Here is an 18,579-nt window from a genome sequence, read left to right on the forward strand (position 1 = left end):
AGTTAGACTTAGGTGACAAGAAATGCCTGGGTTAAATTCCAGTTTAGAAATGAACTCATTGATGGCTTTATTTTCCTTTTACATTAATTTTTCACTAATGCTAATCTCAAAGTGGTTGATTTCATTTTGTTTCTCACTGTGACATTTACAGCTTGGTCCTGGATGCCGGTCCATTGTCATAGTCTTATGCTCTTTCAGTACAGAAAAAGAATTCCAAAACCTTCCCCCACCCCCTAATTTCAAGGAGTTTAGAACACAGCAACTACACTGGAGACTGCAGAGATGATGCCCACGCTCACCTATAATGGAGCAGCATCTCAACACTGTCATGTCACATGGCAGCACCATTACATGACAATGGCAACGTGCCTCCTTGACATCACCCTGGCCTCCCTCTTTGTACACATAATACTAATATTTTCCTGGAAGCTCTATAGGTGGAGCTTTCAATTCCATCCTGCAAACACCTCCCCTTTTGACAGGTGGACATACCGGGAAGGAAGCATGAAAATTCCAACCATATCACTCAGATACCTTGTTACCAGAATTGGTCTCCTTGTGAATAAGAGAATTTGTGGGGGAATTAGCAAGCAAGGAAGACAGCTATGCGAGAGGCCAGTAACTAAGGGATCTTGTGCGCCAATGTCTATGAGGACCCATTCCTCTAGAGAACACTTTCAATAAGCAGGCAGATATTCACTCAAAGAGGGGTTTTTATTTAAAATATTACAGATCAATTGCACAAAAAACACACAGCACACACACACAGAGCTAACTAGGAAAAAACTGGGAGGAAAGTTGGAGAGAGTTGCAAGGTTGGTTTTATAGTTACCAGGTCCAGAAGACTGAGAGTGTCCAAGGGAGAGCAGCTTCAGTGACCAGTACTTCATGGCAAGAGGGGGTTCAGACATGCCATCTAAGGGCGTGTGGAGGATCCAGAACACACACACACACACTGAGCACATGGCAAGACAGTCATATATACTGTGTAACATGCCCTGAGGCAGGACTGAGAGTCTCTGCCCTAAAACAATGCCTTAATGGTTCTTCCCAGGGTGGGACAAAGGACTGGGAAACTGTCTCCAGGGTGAGACAATAAGGCTGGTGAACTGTCTCCAAGGTGGGACAATGAACTAGGAAGGTTTGATTAGGTCTTCCTGAGAGGAACTATAGGTGTAAAAAGATTATTTTGATGACCCACGATGGCTGGATGGGCGAGGTACAACAGGAGAGTGGGTAACGGGTAAAACTGGCAGGGTGTGTGAATGGATTCATCCAAGTACCTCTGGAGACCTCCATTGTTCTATGGTTATGCACAAACTCCAGGGTGTGGGGTTAAGTTAGTCTTACTTTACTTCTCACATTCCAGTACTTTTCCATCTCCTGTCTAGCCAGGCAGCTTGTCTGTGTTTTAAACACATGAGCAGAGGGGCTTATGATATTGCCATATCCATAAGCCTTAATATCATGAGGGCAAGTATGACCACTTACAACCTCATTTGGCAGAAGAAACATCTAAGCAAGGTTTCAGGTCCATGTGGAGAATGCACCAAGGAGAGCTTTTTGTAAAGCTAGGTAGAAACAGACACTTGAAGTGCAATCCTAAGAACACTTTCCTGGAATTAAGACCCACTAAATCCATGTCTTGCCTGTGGAGACTTATGGATCCAATTGGCTTCCAGAATGCCCTGTGGGATCCAATGCCCCCTGGCGGTTTATTGGATGAGCTGGTGGGAGATTGGCATGGCCGTCTCTCAAAAGCCGTCGACGAAATCGCTCCCCATCGTCCTCTCCATCCCCGCATCAGACTGGCTCCCTGGTATACAGAGGAGCTGTGTCTGATGAAGTGGGAACTGAGATGGCTAGAGCGAGTGTGGCAGCGGAATCAAGGCAAAGAGGCGAGAACATCTTATAGAGCGTTTATGAAAGTCTATGAGGGGGCTGTGAAGGCGACAAAGAAGGAATACTTTGCCGCCTCCATAGCATCTGCAAGCTCACGCCTGGCAAAAGTGTTCCAGGTAGTCCAGTCCTTGGTTTCCCTGTTGCAGGGAGACCGTCAAATTGGAAATTCGGCTATAAGCTGTGAAGCTTTTGGGAACTTTTTTGCAGATAAAATCTCATCCCTCACTTGCGATCTGCCGGCCATGATTGATACAGTAAGGGAACTGGAGGACCCTTGGCCGTCTTCTGGCCCATTTTTGGATCACTTCAGCCTGGGCTCCTGGGAGGAGGCGGACAGGATCTTGCGGCTGGTAAGGCCCACTACGTGATCCCTGGACCCCTGCTTGTCGTGGCTGGTGAAAGCCAGTGCCGATGGGTTGGGGGCCAAATTGGAGGTCATTATTAATACATCATTGAGCTCCGGAGTTTTTCCCGGGGCACTAAAGGAAGCCGTAGTGAGGCCTCTTTTGAAAAAAAACCATCTTTGGACTCCACTGATCCGTCCAGTTATCACCCGGTATCGAACCTCCTGTTCTTGGGAAAGGTGATTGAGCGGGCAGTAGTGGATCAGCTACAGGTGTTCCTGGAAGAGACCTCTGTCCTGGACCCATACCAGTTCGGGTTCCGTTTGGGTCATAGGACGGACACAGTGTTGGTTGCCCTCACGGAAGAGCTCCGTAGGCACCTGGATCGGGGCGGGGCAGCACTGCTCATCTTATTAGATCTTTCAGCAGCGTTTGACATGGTCGACTATGAGTTGTTGGCCCACCACCTCACCGATGTGGGGATTTGTGGGATGGCCTTGCAGTGGCTTGTCTCTTTTCTCCATGGTCAGGGACAGAGGGTGGCACTGGGGGAGAGACTGTCCGCACGCCAACCTTTGGAGTGCGGTGTCCCACAGGGGGAGATACTCTTTCTCCTGTTGTTCCATCTCTATATGTGCATCCTCGCCTAGTTGGTGCGGAGTTTCGGACTGGGTTGTCATCAATATGCAGATGACACCCAGTTGTATCTGTTGATTGGCGGCCGACCTGACTCTTCCCCTGACACCCTGTTGAGAGCTCTGGAGGCTGTGTCTGGGTGGGTAGAACAGAGCAGGCTGAAGCTGAATCCTGCAAAGACGGAGGTCCTGTTCTTGGGCCATGGGCTGTCAGAGGCAGGGATCCTTCTCCCGACCACTTGTGTCCATATCATCGGTTAGGAGTTTGGGCGTGATTCTGGATTCCTCCTTGTCTATGGAGGGCCAGATCGCGGCTGTGGCTTGGGCAGCCTTTTTCCACCTTCAGCAGGCCTGGCAACTGGCACCCTACCTCTCGGCCCAGGACCTAACGACAGTGATCCATGCAACGGTCACCTCCAGGTTAGACTACTGTAACTTGCTCTACGCAGGGCTGCCCTTGGGCTTGATCTGGAGACTTCAACGGGTCCAGAATGCTGCTGCACATGTCCTAACTGGAGCTTCATGTAGGACACACATTATGCCTATCTTGCAGCAGCTTCACTGGCTCCCAGTAGAATTCTGGATCCAGTTCAAGGTGTTGGTTTTGACCTGTAAAGCCCTAAACGGACTGGGACCAGCATACCTAAGGGACCGTCTCTCCCTGTATGTGCCCCAGAGAGCACTTCGTTCAACCAGAAAACATCTACTGGTGGTCCCTGGCCCTAGGGAGGCTCGGCTGGCCTCCACCAGGGCCAGGGCCTTTTCAGTCCTGGCCCCAACCTGGTGGAACTCTCTGTCTGAGGACACTTGGGCCGGCCAGGATCTTGTATCATTTAGGTGGGCCTGTAAGATGGAGATGTTCCGCCAGGCATATGGTGGAGGCTAATTTTAGTGCATCATTGCCGAGCCTTCCACCAGTCTCCCTCTACAAGGGGTATGGAGAGTCCACTCATGCTGGCTGCCCCAAAAGGGGTACAGTATTTTATCTGTTGCTGTTTTTATGACTGATTTTAAGTTGTATTTTAATTAATGTTGTACCTTGCTTGTGGGGAGGGCGGGTTAAAAATAAATAAATAATAAATAAATAAATAGACCGGGGTCATATACTGAGTGGATTGCTCTGTAGGACAGCAATAAGAGGATGCCCAGCAGATCATTCCCAGAAGGTATTCTGGTGATCCCACCTAGAGCTCTCTGGGGGAAGAAATCATGTGAGAAAGAAGATGTTTGAATCACACCAAAGGGAAAATACAATAAGACAAACATCATCTTTTGACCAGCAGCAAAATAGGAAGTAGGACTAGAACCCATACTTCACACACAACAGACCATTTTTCTAACTACACACTCAAATGGACATACAGAGAAAATACACATCAGCCCTGGTGTTGAAACTATCCATATATACTATGGCAGGAGAGCTTGCAGAGAAAGGCATACTGCTGTGGAACAGCACAGATGTAGCATGCATGAGTTCCCCTGGTCCAAGCCTGGCATGGAGCTTCCTTCTGGACAGCCCTGGAAAGACTGCAAAGAACAACTGAGAGTTTGAACTATCAGATCCAATTGCTTGGGTTAGGCTGGTAATGCTGATTGTCTACTCCAGACCCCAGAAATTTTACTTAGTGCCTTTCCACATAGTCATCCCTTTGCTGAATTCATGAGGGTCATTACTGGGGCTTATTACCATTAACCTCTGCCCATCTCCTCATCATGTAGCTTGTGGAGTTTATCACCTAACAGTAGTGATTAATGATATTGTGAACCCAAAGGAGCCTGCCTCTTTCCCTTGTTACAGCACACCTGTGTAGAACAGCATCCCCAAACTTTTTGAGCCTGTGAGAACCTTTGGTATTTCAACAGAGGGTGATAGATGCAATCACAAGATGGCTGCTGAAAGAGGTGGGGCCAATAAAAAAAGTTTGGGAGTGAGGTAATGCTTAACTCTGATAGTAACTCTTCAACATTTCAAGCAGAAGTTCTGCTTAACTGGATGCCTTTTAAAATGAACATATTGTTTAAAAATATTTTCTTGCTTACAAACAGCCCCCTTTCAGTTATACAGGGAAGACCCTTGTGCTGTGGTGGCAGCTGCTATCAAAGCAAAATGTGTTTTGAATCTGCAGTCAGTCAGATCTCCAATGGCCAATCAGAAGTCCTGCTGGACAAAAGCCCCATCGGTCACTGCCCACTTTCCACAAACATTGGGCAGGCACCAGGAAAGGTGTCAGCAGGCACCATGGTGCCATGTTGCAGATCCCTGGTGTAGATGATGGAAGACTCTTTCAGCCCCCCTTATCAGTGTGAGTCCCATCTTAAAATAGCTGAAGCTAATAATGAGTAGAGAATGGGCATAGAACCCTATGTAACAAATACTGTTAAATCAGATACCCATCTGTAAAACAATTTAAACATTGACTTAATAGCATCAGAAATGGACTTCTGAAAGCAATGGGTTTGCCATCTCTCTAGTTCTAGCTTGGTCCTGTGCTTTTGCAAGATGCATTGAAAGACTACTGAATGTAAGCAAGGCTGCCCCTGTCAATCCATGCCCTGTAGGTCCAGCTGTGCTGGTGAAACAACTGTCAGTCACATAGCAATAGTGCATGAGTCAGGCTGAAACAAGGGACTTAGCAATCCCCACACAGAGCAGCTAGATGCACACTGATCACTGCAGCTATTGGTTGCATTGATGGGCAGCACTGCACTGTGAATAGAGCCCATGCTTACATCTGCTCTTGTTGGAGGGTTTGTCTGTAAAAGGCCAAAAGAGACAAGATAGTAATGAGTAATATTCAGCAGCAGCAACAAAGAACATGCACATATGGTGTGAGTTACAGATTTGAGAAAGCAGAACTACCTGGATGCTTTTCTAGTTGCTATTCTTCTCCCTGTCCCCATTGAGGTGCCTACACTTGCCAATTCAGCTGTTGGACACATACAGTGCAATCTTAAGCACAGATACATCTTTCTAAGTCCACTGATTACAATGGTTTAGAAGGGTGTAACTCTGCTTAGGATGGCACTGATAGTGTAGTCATTGGGTTAACACCCGTACCCGATAGGGAAACTGAACTGGAATTGTCTTAGTTTCTCTTTGGACTCTGATCCTACGTGGCAGAAATACTTGTCCAGCAGTAGCAGCAGTTGGCATGGTAGACAGTCATGTGGAAATGTGAGTGCACTTATATCCATCACTAGCATGTTGGGTTATACCAACATGGCATTGTATTGATATTGTGATGATCTGTCAGCATATCTCCAAGGGGGCCTCCCTCCCTTTACATACTGTGCATACTTATCTTGTATTGCCCATGGAAGACACTGCTAACACTACTGGGGTGAGGGCGGGAGGGGGAGGGGGAGAAGAGACATTTGCAGCAAAACTCCCTCTCACTTGCTTACCTGTAAAGGGTGATTAATTGATATTCCAAGATGCCATATAACCTAATGTATACTATTTCATGCATGTTATAGTATCTTTGTGAGGATGCTAGAGTCAGTGCCTCAGCCTCTTCTTGTATGATCTGCCTCATACACTGCCATGAAGATGAAGAGATTGTTAGCAAATAGTACTCTGTGCACCAAAATACACCACAGAGGCTGATCATAATAATAAATTTGACTGTCATACTTACAGTTTAGTCTGCATGAGCTGTTTTAAACTAAAATGATAAAGTTAATTATTTAAAAGCTATAAAAATGGATTGTTTTATAACTCTTTTAGTGGCTCAAAACCTGTCAGTGTCAAATTTCTCCATATCCAAAAAATCACATATAGAGAGAACTGTTTTCTTATGTTCAGACTTGAATTGCCAGATTTCCATGGTCTGGCAGACAGAAAATGATTCAGCGGTTTAATGTTTCCTTCCAGTTAGCCACATAGTTCTTGCAGTCTATAATAGGTGACTCACTACTCTGTTTTTTGCCATTTTGCTTTTATGCTCACCAGAAAAAAGGATTATTATTTTTTAAGCGAAGCCAGGAAAGTTCAGGAATCTTACAGAAAGCTATGGGTCTAGGAATAGTAAGAGAATGTAATTCTTCCAGTTCAACTGAAGCATTCATTTTTCCAGTCGCCTAACAGGTACTTCTTACTAAATCTTGAGGACAAGGATGGGACACATTGCATTTATGGCACCGCATATCTTCTGCTTCAGTCACAATCTATAGTAATACCACTATGATTTTAAATTTGATGTTAACTTATTTCATCTGAATTTGAAAAAGCTGTGTCAGTGTATAAAGACCTAGCCCAGTTAATACCAAATATCTTTAAAGTGCAAAAAAATCCTCTTTTGAAAAAGAATCTGCCAATTATTGGTGTAAACCTAAATATAATTATTTGGATTTAAATCCCACTGAAATCAGTGGGTTAAGGCAAAGATGAGGAAGTAACCCTGCCTTTGGCTATAATCAAATCTTTGGTATCAACAGAATTTTAACATAGGAACTGAGAGCAGCCTGCATTTTGAAAGTCAGCTACAGTAACCTTTGTCTGTTCATAAAGACAACTCCAGAGCACACTTGACTTCACTGGACTAGTCTTTGCTGTATAGATGCTAATTGGCAAGATGGATTTTTATGGTCAAATATGATTGATTATGAAATGATGCCCTGAAGCAGTGCTGATTTTGCTGTAGTCTGCTGAGAACACATTCTTCCTCGGTTTTAGTAATACTTGCCTCCTACTGATATGTATTGTTTGCTGAACTTCTCTCATCTTAAACTAGGGAGTAATTTATTATTCTTAGGTAGTTTAGCTGCTTGGTGATGATTTATTTGTCTCAGAGTTCTTCAGGTCCCAGGAAAAACCTTAAAAATCCATTTTCAATACATTTTTGAGTCTTAAAAGATGTTTTTCGAAGATTATCTAAACATATATCTTCTACAGATACGTGCAAAATATTTTACGGTTACCCCTAAAATACAAGTATGCCAGCAATTGTTTTTGACCATGTGTTCAGATGCCCGCTGGAAAGCAGTACAAGGCCAGAACTGTGAAGCTGCTCGGACTGGCAGTGGATCTCTGCTATGTATGTATCTGTGTGAAGCATACTTTTGCATAATGGCAAAGAGTCCAGTAGCACCTTAAATACTAACCAACTTTATTGTAGCATAAGCTTTCGAGAATCAGTTATCTTCATCAGATGATTCTTGAAAGCTTATGCTACAATCAAGTTAGTTTGTAACTGGACTCTTTACTATTTTGCTACTACAGACTAACATGGCTAACTCCTCTGGGTCTTTACTTTTGCATGGCATCTACTTTTTAAAAAGGTATCTTGAGCATAGTCAGCTAGACAACATTTGGATGTCTGACTCTGACAAGATAAAAAGACAACTTTGATTACTCTACATATTTTCTGAAATTTTAATATACAAGTCGTATATTCTGTGAAGGAGTTCTTCCGGCAGCCTATCACTGTTCTGACACAGTTCTGTACCCAGCAACGCTTGTGCCAGAGGTGAACAAGCAAGTCCCCGCACACTCACTGGGACTTATTTCTGAGTAAGCAAATCGAAGCGTTGACCCTCTGGGTAACGCAGCGAGACGTTTTCAAGTGCAGACCACTCATGGGGGGCGCGCACACTCGTGTTTTAGGCTGACGCTTCCAGATCCCGCCAACCAAACTTCCTGCAAGCGGGCCTTCGCTTTCCCTGGGAAGAACACGGCCCGCGCGGCCTCAGATCACGTGACCGCAAGCCGGCTGAAATCTCGACGCCTAGTTATTCTGTCCCTCGCCTCCCTACCAATCACCTGGCCCAGCCTCCTGTCCGCAACGCCATAGCAGTCAAGACTGAAAGGGGCGCGCCGGAGTTGCGGCTGCTGCCTTCTCTGGCTGGGTTGGAAAGGGAGGAGGTTCCTTGCCCGGCAGTCGGAGGGCGGCTCGCCTCAGCAGCAGCAAGGAGGTGGTAGAGCATCCTCTTTCAGCCAGCCACCGGATAGCGACTGTAGGCAGAAGAAGGAAGAGAGGTCCGTTTTTTTCAGGGCTCGTGGGTTGAAGGCGCGGAAGAAGCAACAGGTATTTGGACAACAAACCGCTCGGAGGAGATGCTCGCCTCTTGAACCAGCCGACACGAGAGTATGAGCTCGATAGGTCTTGCTTCCGAGCAGGATTGGACTGAAAGTTGATCCTTACCGCAGACCCGCCTGTCAGGCGCTCGTTAGGGCTTGGGGTGGGGGAGAAGGTTTCCCACGTAGCAGGAGGGCTGTGTGGTAAGTCTAGGGGCTCTTCCCCCATCTTCCTGTAGCGAGTCCCACAATTTTCGCAGAGGACCTTTCAGAGTGGATGTCTCTCTGCTGAGTGTGCGCAGCGGGCTCCTCGGGTGCGGTGCCCACCTGGGTTTCTTCAATGATGTTCCAATGCAACAGTTTTTTAAAAGAAGTGACTAAGGAGCATTGGAATGTTCTGTTTTAGAGGCTGACTTGGTAGGAATCTGCTTCAGTTTCTAATGCTGGCATTGCTGTAGCCTCCTTTTTTTTCTCCAGTATGTGCTCAGTCTTTACTGCTTCAGATTTTGTTTCTCTTTGAGTTGTTACAGCTATTGTCCTTACTTGGAGCTATACTCGTTTGACTTTCATAGATTTTTACGCTACTAAAGTCAATCTGCAGGCAAAATCAAAAAGAGTCCAGTAGCACCTTTAAGACTAACCAATTTTATTGTAGCATAAGCTTTCGAGAATCAAGTTCTCTTCGTCAGATGCCTGATACAGAGACTGGTCAAATACAGAAGAGGAGGAGAGAGAAGAGGCAATTAGGGGGAGGAAGGGGGAGGGTGCAATCAAAACATTCCTTTGCTAGTATATGTAAAATCTCCTTTTAGTGTGTGGATCAGTTGGCTTCAAAGGAGTTTGCCCTGTTAGTTTGTAGCAGCCAAACAGCTAGACCATCCAATTCCAATGCAGTATGAGCCTTTGATTTTGCTACCACAGACTAACATGGCTAACTCCTCTGCATCTAATCTGCAGGCAACACACCTTCTTATTGGAAAGTGTTTCTATTAACATATCAGCTGTGATATTTTATTCCTGATACTCACAGTGTAACCTATTACCTTACTTAACATGTTCCAGGATTAAACTGTGGCATTGAAAACCGGGGAAGAAATTAAGCCCTGTCTTCCTCTCCAGGTAAATGTGTTTTGACTGGTGGAGTTGATTCACCTGTGTGATAGTCGCAAATTGCTTAGCCATGAACAGTTTTGGGGGTCCTGCTTGCCCACATTCATCTGGAGGACATGCTTCATGAATTGGGAGCATATTTTACCTCAGTTGTTGTAACTGTAACATCTGTGTTGGAAGGTGGCACAGCAGTTAGATGTAGCTTGGTACAGGTGTGCTTCTAGTAGGTATGAGCTGGAGACACTGATGTGGAAAAAATCTACTACTGTTACATATATGGGGTTATCATTTAGGTTTTAAGCCTTTGGGTATAACTTGATGTTTTCCTTTTGCATAGCATCTTGTTTAACTGAACTGTCAGATGCTAGTGCTACTAGTAGTAGGATGTGGTGGTGGATTCTTTTGCCTTTGAGTAAGGGGTAGGTCTAGAAGGCATATACTGAACTTCTACAATTCTATTCAGCAATTTTCCTGATTTTCAACAGCAGCCTTTCTGGATGTGTATTAGGGTCATATCCATCTTAAGGTGAGGGGGGACTGTGTTCCCTTTATTTGAAAGAGGCTTTCTTTATGTGTGGCTTTTGCTTCCAGGGACTCAGCAGGCAGTGGTAAGAATGCTCCTGCTTCGGTCAAGACTCCTGTTCCTGCTCATCTTTCTAGGGGTGGTGTATGCAGCTCCTACCTCAGATGGAGGTAGAAAAGAGCAACCTGAAGAGATAGTTCTGAATTTTCCCAGAGATGAAGCCAGCTTGAATGAGATGTTCCGTGAAGTGGAAGAGTTGATGGAGGATACTCAATACAAGCTGAGAAATGCAGTCGAAGAGGTAAGACTTGTCTTCCAAATCAGCACATCTGGCTTCAGCTGGGTACGGGGTATTGTGGAGGAGAGGTCTACTTTCTATCATTGGCTGAGAAGGAATCCCACCTGGGAATTTTCAGCTGCTGAATGTAGAGCTGTGACCATTCTCATAGCATAACAAACTGAATAACCTTTTGTGAAATGTGTGATTGAGATCTAGCTCAAGATAGGTTGTTTTTCAGTTGATTCAGATAATGAAAGAATGACAAAAAGTGAGGGAGACTTCTAATAACGACTCTGAGAAGGGATATTGGTGGAAGAGCCAGTTAGAGTATGGGACTATTTTATTTATTTATTTATTATATTAGATTTTTAGTCCACCCTACCCGCCAGTGTAGATGACTGGGGAAGGCAATGGCAAACCACCCCGTAAAAAGTCTGCCAAGAAAATGTTGTGATGCGACATCCCCCCCATGGGTCAGTAATGACTCGGTGCTTGCACAGGGGACTACCTTTACCTACCTCCCCGCCAGGCAGGCTCAGCAGACTAGAACCTAGAAGACTCAGGTTTAAATCCCCACTCTACCATGGAAGTTTTCTGAGTGATCTCTGCCTTACCTACCTCATGGGATTGTTGTGAGAATAAAATTGAGAAGAGGAGAACAATGTAAACTTGTTTGGTCCTCATTGATAAAAAAGGCAGGATATAAATGAAGTAACTAAATATGAAGTATTGCCAAAATCTACTTGGCTAGAGGTGCTGTTGTATGCATAATGTTTCAGTTTATGTCCTGGGTTCAGGTAACACATTTGTTTTCTTGAGGATTTTTATATCACATTTTTGAAAATCAAAGATGTAAATTGTTCTAATATATGTAAACAATAAATTGAAATACAAATGCTAAAATCACCTCCCCCCAATCTCTCTCTCTATAACACAGATAAATACCTACTGTAATATAAATTTTTCAGTATCTTACACTTACAAAATATTGTTCCCATAAAAACGTACTTTTATCTACTTCTGTTCATTTTTTTCTTAGTGCTGTGTGGCACACCAAAAAAAAATGCACAGCTGCTGTCAACTTTGCAGCATATATTTAAATTTAATATTTGCCTCCAGAGGCAGCAGATACTAAGGGGAATGTGGGAAAAATTATGAATGGGGCAGAATAAGAGACCATACTACCACACACACTCTATGAAAACTGCAACTTTCTCTTACAAAGAGAGCATTCATTGTTGTTCACATGACCCCAGGAGCAGACCTCAGAAAAGAGGCCCTTTCCTTCATCTACAAACTTCTGTGTTTGCTTTGCACAAAAGACTGTATGTTGAGCTGCTGCTGCTCCTGTTCCAATTTCCTTTTCATGTAATTGCTTATGTGCCTTTCGACCAGTAGTATTAGGGTGGGGTTTAGTTTGAATTTGTTTTCCAGCCCCATTGTAGATCTTGATAATAGGAATAGTTTGCAGCTGTTATTAAGTGTACTCTCACATACTTTCCCTGCAAAATTAATCTGTCATCAGCCCCATACCGGTGCTTCCCTCTTTTAGTTTTTTTATTAGTTATGGGAGACTCTCCCATCCCCTCCTCCATGAATTTACTTCACAATTGAGCTCTGAGAAACCGATCTATTTGTAAATAAAGTCACAAAATAGCTCAGTTTTTCCAAGGCCAGTTCCAAGTGTGGAACTGAACTGGGAAAGTCTTCCTAACCAACCACCCATCACTACTTTGGTGTCATGGAAGCAGCACTTGCCACTAGGAGAGAGTACCTCTCCTGCGTGCCCCCCCTTCCTCAGTGCCCTAGTTGATTTGGCAGCTTCTGAGGGCATCCTGTGAATGTAGTCCTGCATTATGATTCAGGTAGCCTATGGGCAACATCTGATCTACTAGAGAAAAAGGGGGAAGAGGAGAAGGAGGCAGCTGAGAGAGAAAAAATATCTTTCTGAAGGGAAGAAGGGAGTGTGAACCAGAGAAGAATTTGAGGATACACTGCTTACTTCTGTATCAAGATAGAACATGGTGAGATGCTGAATCTTATACTACAAACAGTGTTCAAGATTCATCAGTGTCTTTGTTCATAGTGTTTAAAAACAGTGAATGCCAGCAAACTGTGATCATGTTTTTAACACAGAGTTTGTAGCCTTGTCACACAGCCTGATCATATCTTAAGCTCATTACATTATGTATCAGTTTTGGAAATTGCTAAATGGAATTCTTAAATCTGTTTTACATTAAAAAAAAAACTTGGTTTAGGAGTTGCTCTCTTCCCAAGTTAATCTCCCTGCTAGAATAATCCATAGCAGAAAATGACCAAACTGTTCCTGACTGATATGAAGTACTCTTATCAGTGCAGTCCTAAGAAGAGTTACTCTAGTCTAAGCCCATTGATTTTACTGGGCTTAGACTGGACTGGAGTAACTTTGCTTAGGTTTGCATGGTATGATACAATAAAGTTTACAGCATGTGTGTCTTTTCCATGGTTTAGGAAGGATTTAACATAGTCTTGTGGAAAGTCTCTTGAAAAAGGAAGAATGTTCTTGAATGCCATTTGCTGATGGCCAACAGTGGTGGTGAACTATTGCCTTGTCATTGTTGAGGGCTTCTCGGAGGTTTTTGGCTGGTTGCTGTAGGAAACAGAAGCTAGATCTTCTGTCTGATCTGGTAGGGCTGTCCTTATGTTCTTAAAATGGTAACATTTGACTTTAATTTTCTTTCCCTTCAGTTTCCATAATGTCTCTTGATGCATGGTATACAAGAGGTAAGAGATGAAATAATAATGTAGAGTATGGCATGCCTTTGTAGGTATGGCTCATGGGTTTTAGTGCTGTTAGTGTTTCACTTTTAGTAGTCTGAATCTGTAACACCAGCAGTATGTCTCATTCTCAAAAAATGTATCAGAGAGGATAGCCTTGGAGTAGGGTAAGAGAAACCTTTGCCTGCTCTTAATAATAGAGGGTAAGCAGCTCTGAAGATGAAGAGTATGTGGCTTAGATTGGGCAGAAGTCATTTAGGAAGTGGCTGGACTAAAGTCACTTTAAGGATCTGAAAGAAGATTGGAACATTCTCAGACATAATCTGACACTGGCCGTTTCCACACACGTTGAATAATGCACTTTCAATGCACTTTCGCAATCCTTTTGAAGTGGATTTTTTGTTCCACACATGGAAAATCAGTTTCAAATGTTCACTAAAGGGTATTGAAAGTGGATTATCCAACGTGTGTGGAAGCAGCCACTTTGTCACACTAGATCTGTATTATATGGGCTTAACTTCATTGATGGCCAACTTTGGATGTAGCTGCCACGTTTTTTAGAAACCACTGGCTGGTAGTTGTTTAAATATGTGAATCACATTATTTATTTTATGAAATGCCTTACTTGCCTTGGGTCCTGAGATGCTCAGGAGAGGGCGGGGGGGGGGGGGAGGCAGATAAATATTTTACATAAATTGAATGGTTGCTTGAAACAAATCTGTAAAATGGCCTAGAAGCCACTGTTGTGTAAATCCTTTGGCCTGTCTCCCTAATGGACACAGGAGGGCTTTTGAATAAACATGTTTCTGATCACCATGTAAATAAAAACTCCTGTAAAATGGTTGCAGAATGACAGGATGGTCTTGTTAGTGCTGACTGCTGTTTCTTTTTAGGGTTACTTGTGCCTGAGTGTTGAGCAGGGAAGTGTTCCTAAAAAAACTGTACAAAAGGTTACAAACAACAAGATGAACATGAAATAAAGTTTCTAGTGGTTCTTGATGTCTAGTGTAAGAATTCCAATAATTATATTTGCACCACATTATTTTGCAAACTAGTGAGGGATTCACTAAAAATCAGAAAAGCACATTTTTTTTCCAATGAGAAAATGTGTCATTTGAGTGTTGGGAAGATTCAGTCATCTTACAACCCTAGCACTTCAGTAATGGAAGACATTGACTGATCGAATATTGTGAAATATTAATCAAGTGTTTTAAAATTGTAATCATATGTAAACAAAAAAAGATATTTTAATTGTCATTGTTAACAATATTAAGAGAAGTATCTATAAGTCTGATGGTTCAATGAACAGTTCCTCACAGGGTGTTTTTTTTAAAGATGGAAACACAGTCCACCTAAACAGTGAATTGTTTCTAACTTGGCTTCTAAAAAAAAGTTTATTCCTCTGGTGAAACAAGAATCCAAAGCTGCAGTCCAAATGTTTTACTTCTCAAGGAGTAGGCTTTTTAAAAGATTCCCTATACATTTTGTGTTTCCTCATTCTTCACATTGAACTCAAGTCTAGAGAAGCACGAGGGAAACTCCAACGAGAGTTTTTTAAGGCTGTTTGTGATTGTGAAGTGGGGAAGGGTAGGGAAAAGTTTTACTCTGCAGAAATAATGTTATTGAATTTATTTAAGGCTAGAATTTGGCCTTTTGCATATGCTTGTGATCGCCATGTGAGGGGAAAAAAACTAGTATGTTTCGAGTTGCTTAGTGATTGGTCTTATAGAAGAGGGGGGGAAAGCGTTTTGTTTGTATAACTGAGAGCAATCCAGCTGCTTAAAACTGTTGCTCTGAGAAACCGAAAAGAATACAGTTGCACTGTTCTTTGGTGCTGAATTCAAATAAGTACATTTGGACTATAGCACTTTTCTGTACTCTCCAGTAGAAGATAGTCTAGCTATCTATACCCAAGTCTTTAACTTTAAAAAAATTAATGTGGAACTGGAGCCAAGTCCTGGAATGTTTAAGAGTTCAGTTCTGGGGTATGGGCAACGACCACCTGCAGTGTGCTGTTCTCCTGTGTGAGAACGTCTAATGGCTGCTTATCTGAGCTAAGAGGAGAGAACTTCCATATTGGAGGATTCAGGTATTCTTGAGATTTGACACCTCATTTTAGACATTAATTACATGCCAGAGGCACAAGTTCAATTTTTGAAAAGCTTTTATTCTATAAGCTGCCTCTGTTTGGCTCTGTTTTGGTTCTTGTGCAGCATTCTTTAATGACACTGTGGTGACAAGTCTTCCAATTGCCCAGCTGCTTCCTGTCATGGGCACTCTGATTTTAAATGCTCTACTTGGACATAAAAGGCATTGCTTTAGAATTGAAACATCAACTCTTCCTAGGGTTTTCACCTAGTTCTATGCTTCTTACTATACAATATATTGCAGGTCCCTTATTAACAAAGTAGAGTATATATCATATCAATTTAAATGTTAAAGTAGCACTTTGAAAGAGTATTGGGATCTGAGATCTGTGTTTTAGCCCTTTTCATTTTTCTGTGACACTTTAGGTTTCTATATTTTAGTTTTCTAGTTTAGGTTTTAAATTTTTTTCTAGTTAGCCTGTCTTGAGTTGATTATTTCTGTTTCCACATAGTCTTGGATCTCATCCCCATCTCAGCTTGCTAGATGAATAAGTACACTGTAAATGTAATGTGTCGTCAAATTAGCGTTTGGCACATAGGTGATATCGTTCTAAATTAAATTAACATGACATCTTTAGTAACATCAAACTACCCAGTAGAAACCTGTATTAGCAGATAGTACCCAGGAGCTTAGTCTGTAGTCCCTATCCCTTACCAAGGTATCTTTTTAAACTGTTTGTTATGATACAGCCCTATAATTTGAGTAGAAATCCCTCCTGAATAATTGAGTCTTGTATAGTTTGTGGAATACTCCCTTCATTTACCCCCTAACTAACTGTAGACGAACAAGCAGTTAAGCTACCATCTTCAGCTGCGTACATAGAGCAGACCAACCAGAGTATAAAAATAAGGAAATGGACACCACTGATATCACAAGAAATTGGCTCAATAATCCATTACAAGAACGTTGCCTCTTGCACAATAAATGTGCCTCAGTGATCGATGTGACGTCTTATTATGATCCTTTGAGTCAGATAATAGATCTTTGTAAATCTGTATACCAGTTACCTTGTTTTAATTGATCAAAGCAAAGGAAGAATGATTGGTATGATTATGAATGCCGGACCCTCCTAAGAAAAGTGAGAGCCTATCACAAGGAGTTTAGACTGAAGAGATCAGAATATACTTTAACCAGATTTAAGATGGCTAAGGAGAGATGGAAATGCCTAGTAATCTATAAGAAAAGGGTAACTTTGATGAAAAAATGGAGAGCTTTGATTTCTGCTACTCATGATGGAAACAACAGCAGTTTTGGTGTATTGTAAACAACAGTACTAAGAATACTCCATTCTACCAGTACAGGAGTCTGCCACTTAATTCTCTGGCACACGTGAACCAGGCCTTAGACTTGGAGTTCTAATTCTTGAGGACCTAAATTGAATATTGTTAATGCTTTTTCACAATTGTCCATAATATAAAAGCATCAATCCAGGACTCTTTCAAAATGAGATTGCTTCAATTCTTTGATGGAATAAAGGAGGGGAAAGAGATATATAAAATGAAAAACTATGCGGGTGATGTGGTTATATCAGTGGCAAACACACAACTCTTTGACTTATGTAATGGAACAAATATCAAAATCTGGACAGTATTCTGGATACAAGTTGAACAAAAAGAAAACAAAGATAATGTTACTTTCGATAATGACAGAGGAATGAAATGAGATCGAAAAAATAACGGACTGTGCCATCCAGGGATGGCGCATCAATGGAGGCAAGTCGGGCAATTGCCTCAAGCGCAGAGGTGCTGGAGGGGGCAGCGGGGGTGGGGGCGCACGCTGCAGAGCAACTGAGCGGAAGGGCTGGCAGGATGCATGCACACCAAGTGTTCCCTCCTATCTTCTGCCTGTCGCCTCACAAACTGGAAATGAGCGGAGGAAACGTGATAAATTTCTTTTGGCGGACGGGGGGGGGGAGAATGAGACAGAATAATAACAGAAGAAAGCAAAGGGGAAGGGGAAGGAGAAAGCGGGAAGGATCTAGAGAATCAGCGGTGACATTTCTCTTTCTGCCATTTCCCCTCTCCTCCTCTCTCGGGCGAAGCTTCCACGTGGAGGAGAGACTCTAGCGGGCTGGGAAGCAGTGAGCTCCCATCTGATCTTTTCTTCCCCTTGCTCCCTCCTTTCTTTTTTGCTCCCCCCCCCCGCCATGTACTAAAAGGAATGACAGGAGGATTGCCCATTGGAAATAATAGGAGAGGATTGAAGGCCCATTGGAGATAATAGGAGCCAGGGATGCCGATTTACTTGCCTGGGCTCCATTGAAATGCATCACAACACAAAAAAAATTGCAAAGAAAATGTGGAATGGATTTTCCATAAAGGTCTCTGGGACCAGATAGAATACTCTGGGAGTGGAATGTCAGCCCCCAGAGTGCAACGACAGTCCCTAGCTATACAGTTTGTGCTCCAGGAACAGGACAGGTTTCACAGTGGAATAACAGTCCTTGGAATAGGCTCAGTGCTCTTGGACTGGAAGGACAGCCCCCAGAGTGCAGAGCAATGACAGCCCCTGGGAGGAGCAGAAGTGTTCTGGTACTGGAATGACAGACTCTAGGAACAGAATCTGTGCTCAGGGACTGGAATGACTGCTCCTGGGAATAGGGTCAGGGCTCTGGGACTAGAATGACACCCCCTGTCATTCCACACCCACTGCTATTCCAGTTCCAGGCCACTGGTTCTTCTCCCAGGGACTGTCATTCCACTCTGGGGCCTGTGTTGATAGATCAAGATGGGTAGCCGTGTTTATCTGTAGCAATAGAAAAAAGCAAGAGTCCAGTAGCACCTATAAGACTAACAAAATTTGTGGTAGGGTATGAGCTTTTGTGAGCCATAGCTCACTTCTCCTCTACTGGACTCTTGCTCTTT

General features: G+C 43.1%; 1 protein-coding gene across 2 annotated transcripts in view; it reads left to right on the plus strand.

The window, feature by feature from the left end:
* The first annotated feature begins 8,657 nt into the window (after positions 1 to 8,657).
* DKK3 (dickkopf WNT signaling pathway inhibitor 3) overlaps positions 8,658 to 18,579 on the plus strand; it is a 62,399-nt gene continuing 52,477 nt past the window's right edge. Inside the window, exons 1-3 of one of the 2 annotated variants that reach the window (XM_054972991.1) lie at positions 8,658 to 8,907; positions 9,960 to 10,016; positions 10,599 to 10,831. In XM_054972991.1, coding sequence (XP_054828966.1) covers positions 10,622 to 10,831 — 210 coding nt within the window. In that variant the 5' untranslated portion in view covers positions 8,658 to 8,907; positions 9,960 to 10,016; positions 10,599 to 10,621. The remainder of the gene's footprint in view (positions 8,908 to 9,959; positions 10,017 to 10,598; positions 10,832 to 18,579) is intronic. The other variant, XM_054972990.1, reaches the window with a different exon arrangement.

Source organism: Eublepharis macularius, chromosome 2, assembly GCF_028583425.1.
Source record: "Eublepharis macularius isolate TG4126 chromosome 2, MPM_Emac_v1.0, whole genome shotgun sequence".
NCBI classification, from domain to species: domain Eukaryota; kingdom Metazoa; phylum Chordata; class Lepidosauria; order Squamata; family Eublepharidae; genus Eublepharis; species Eublepharis macularius.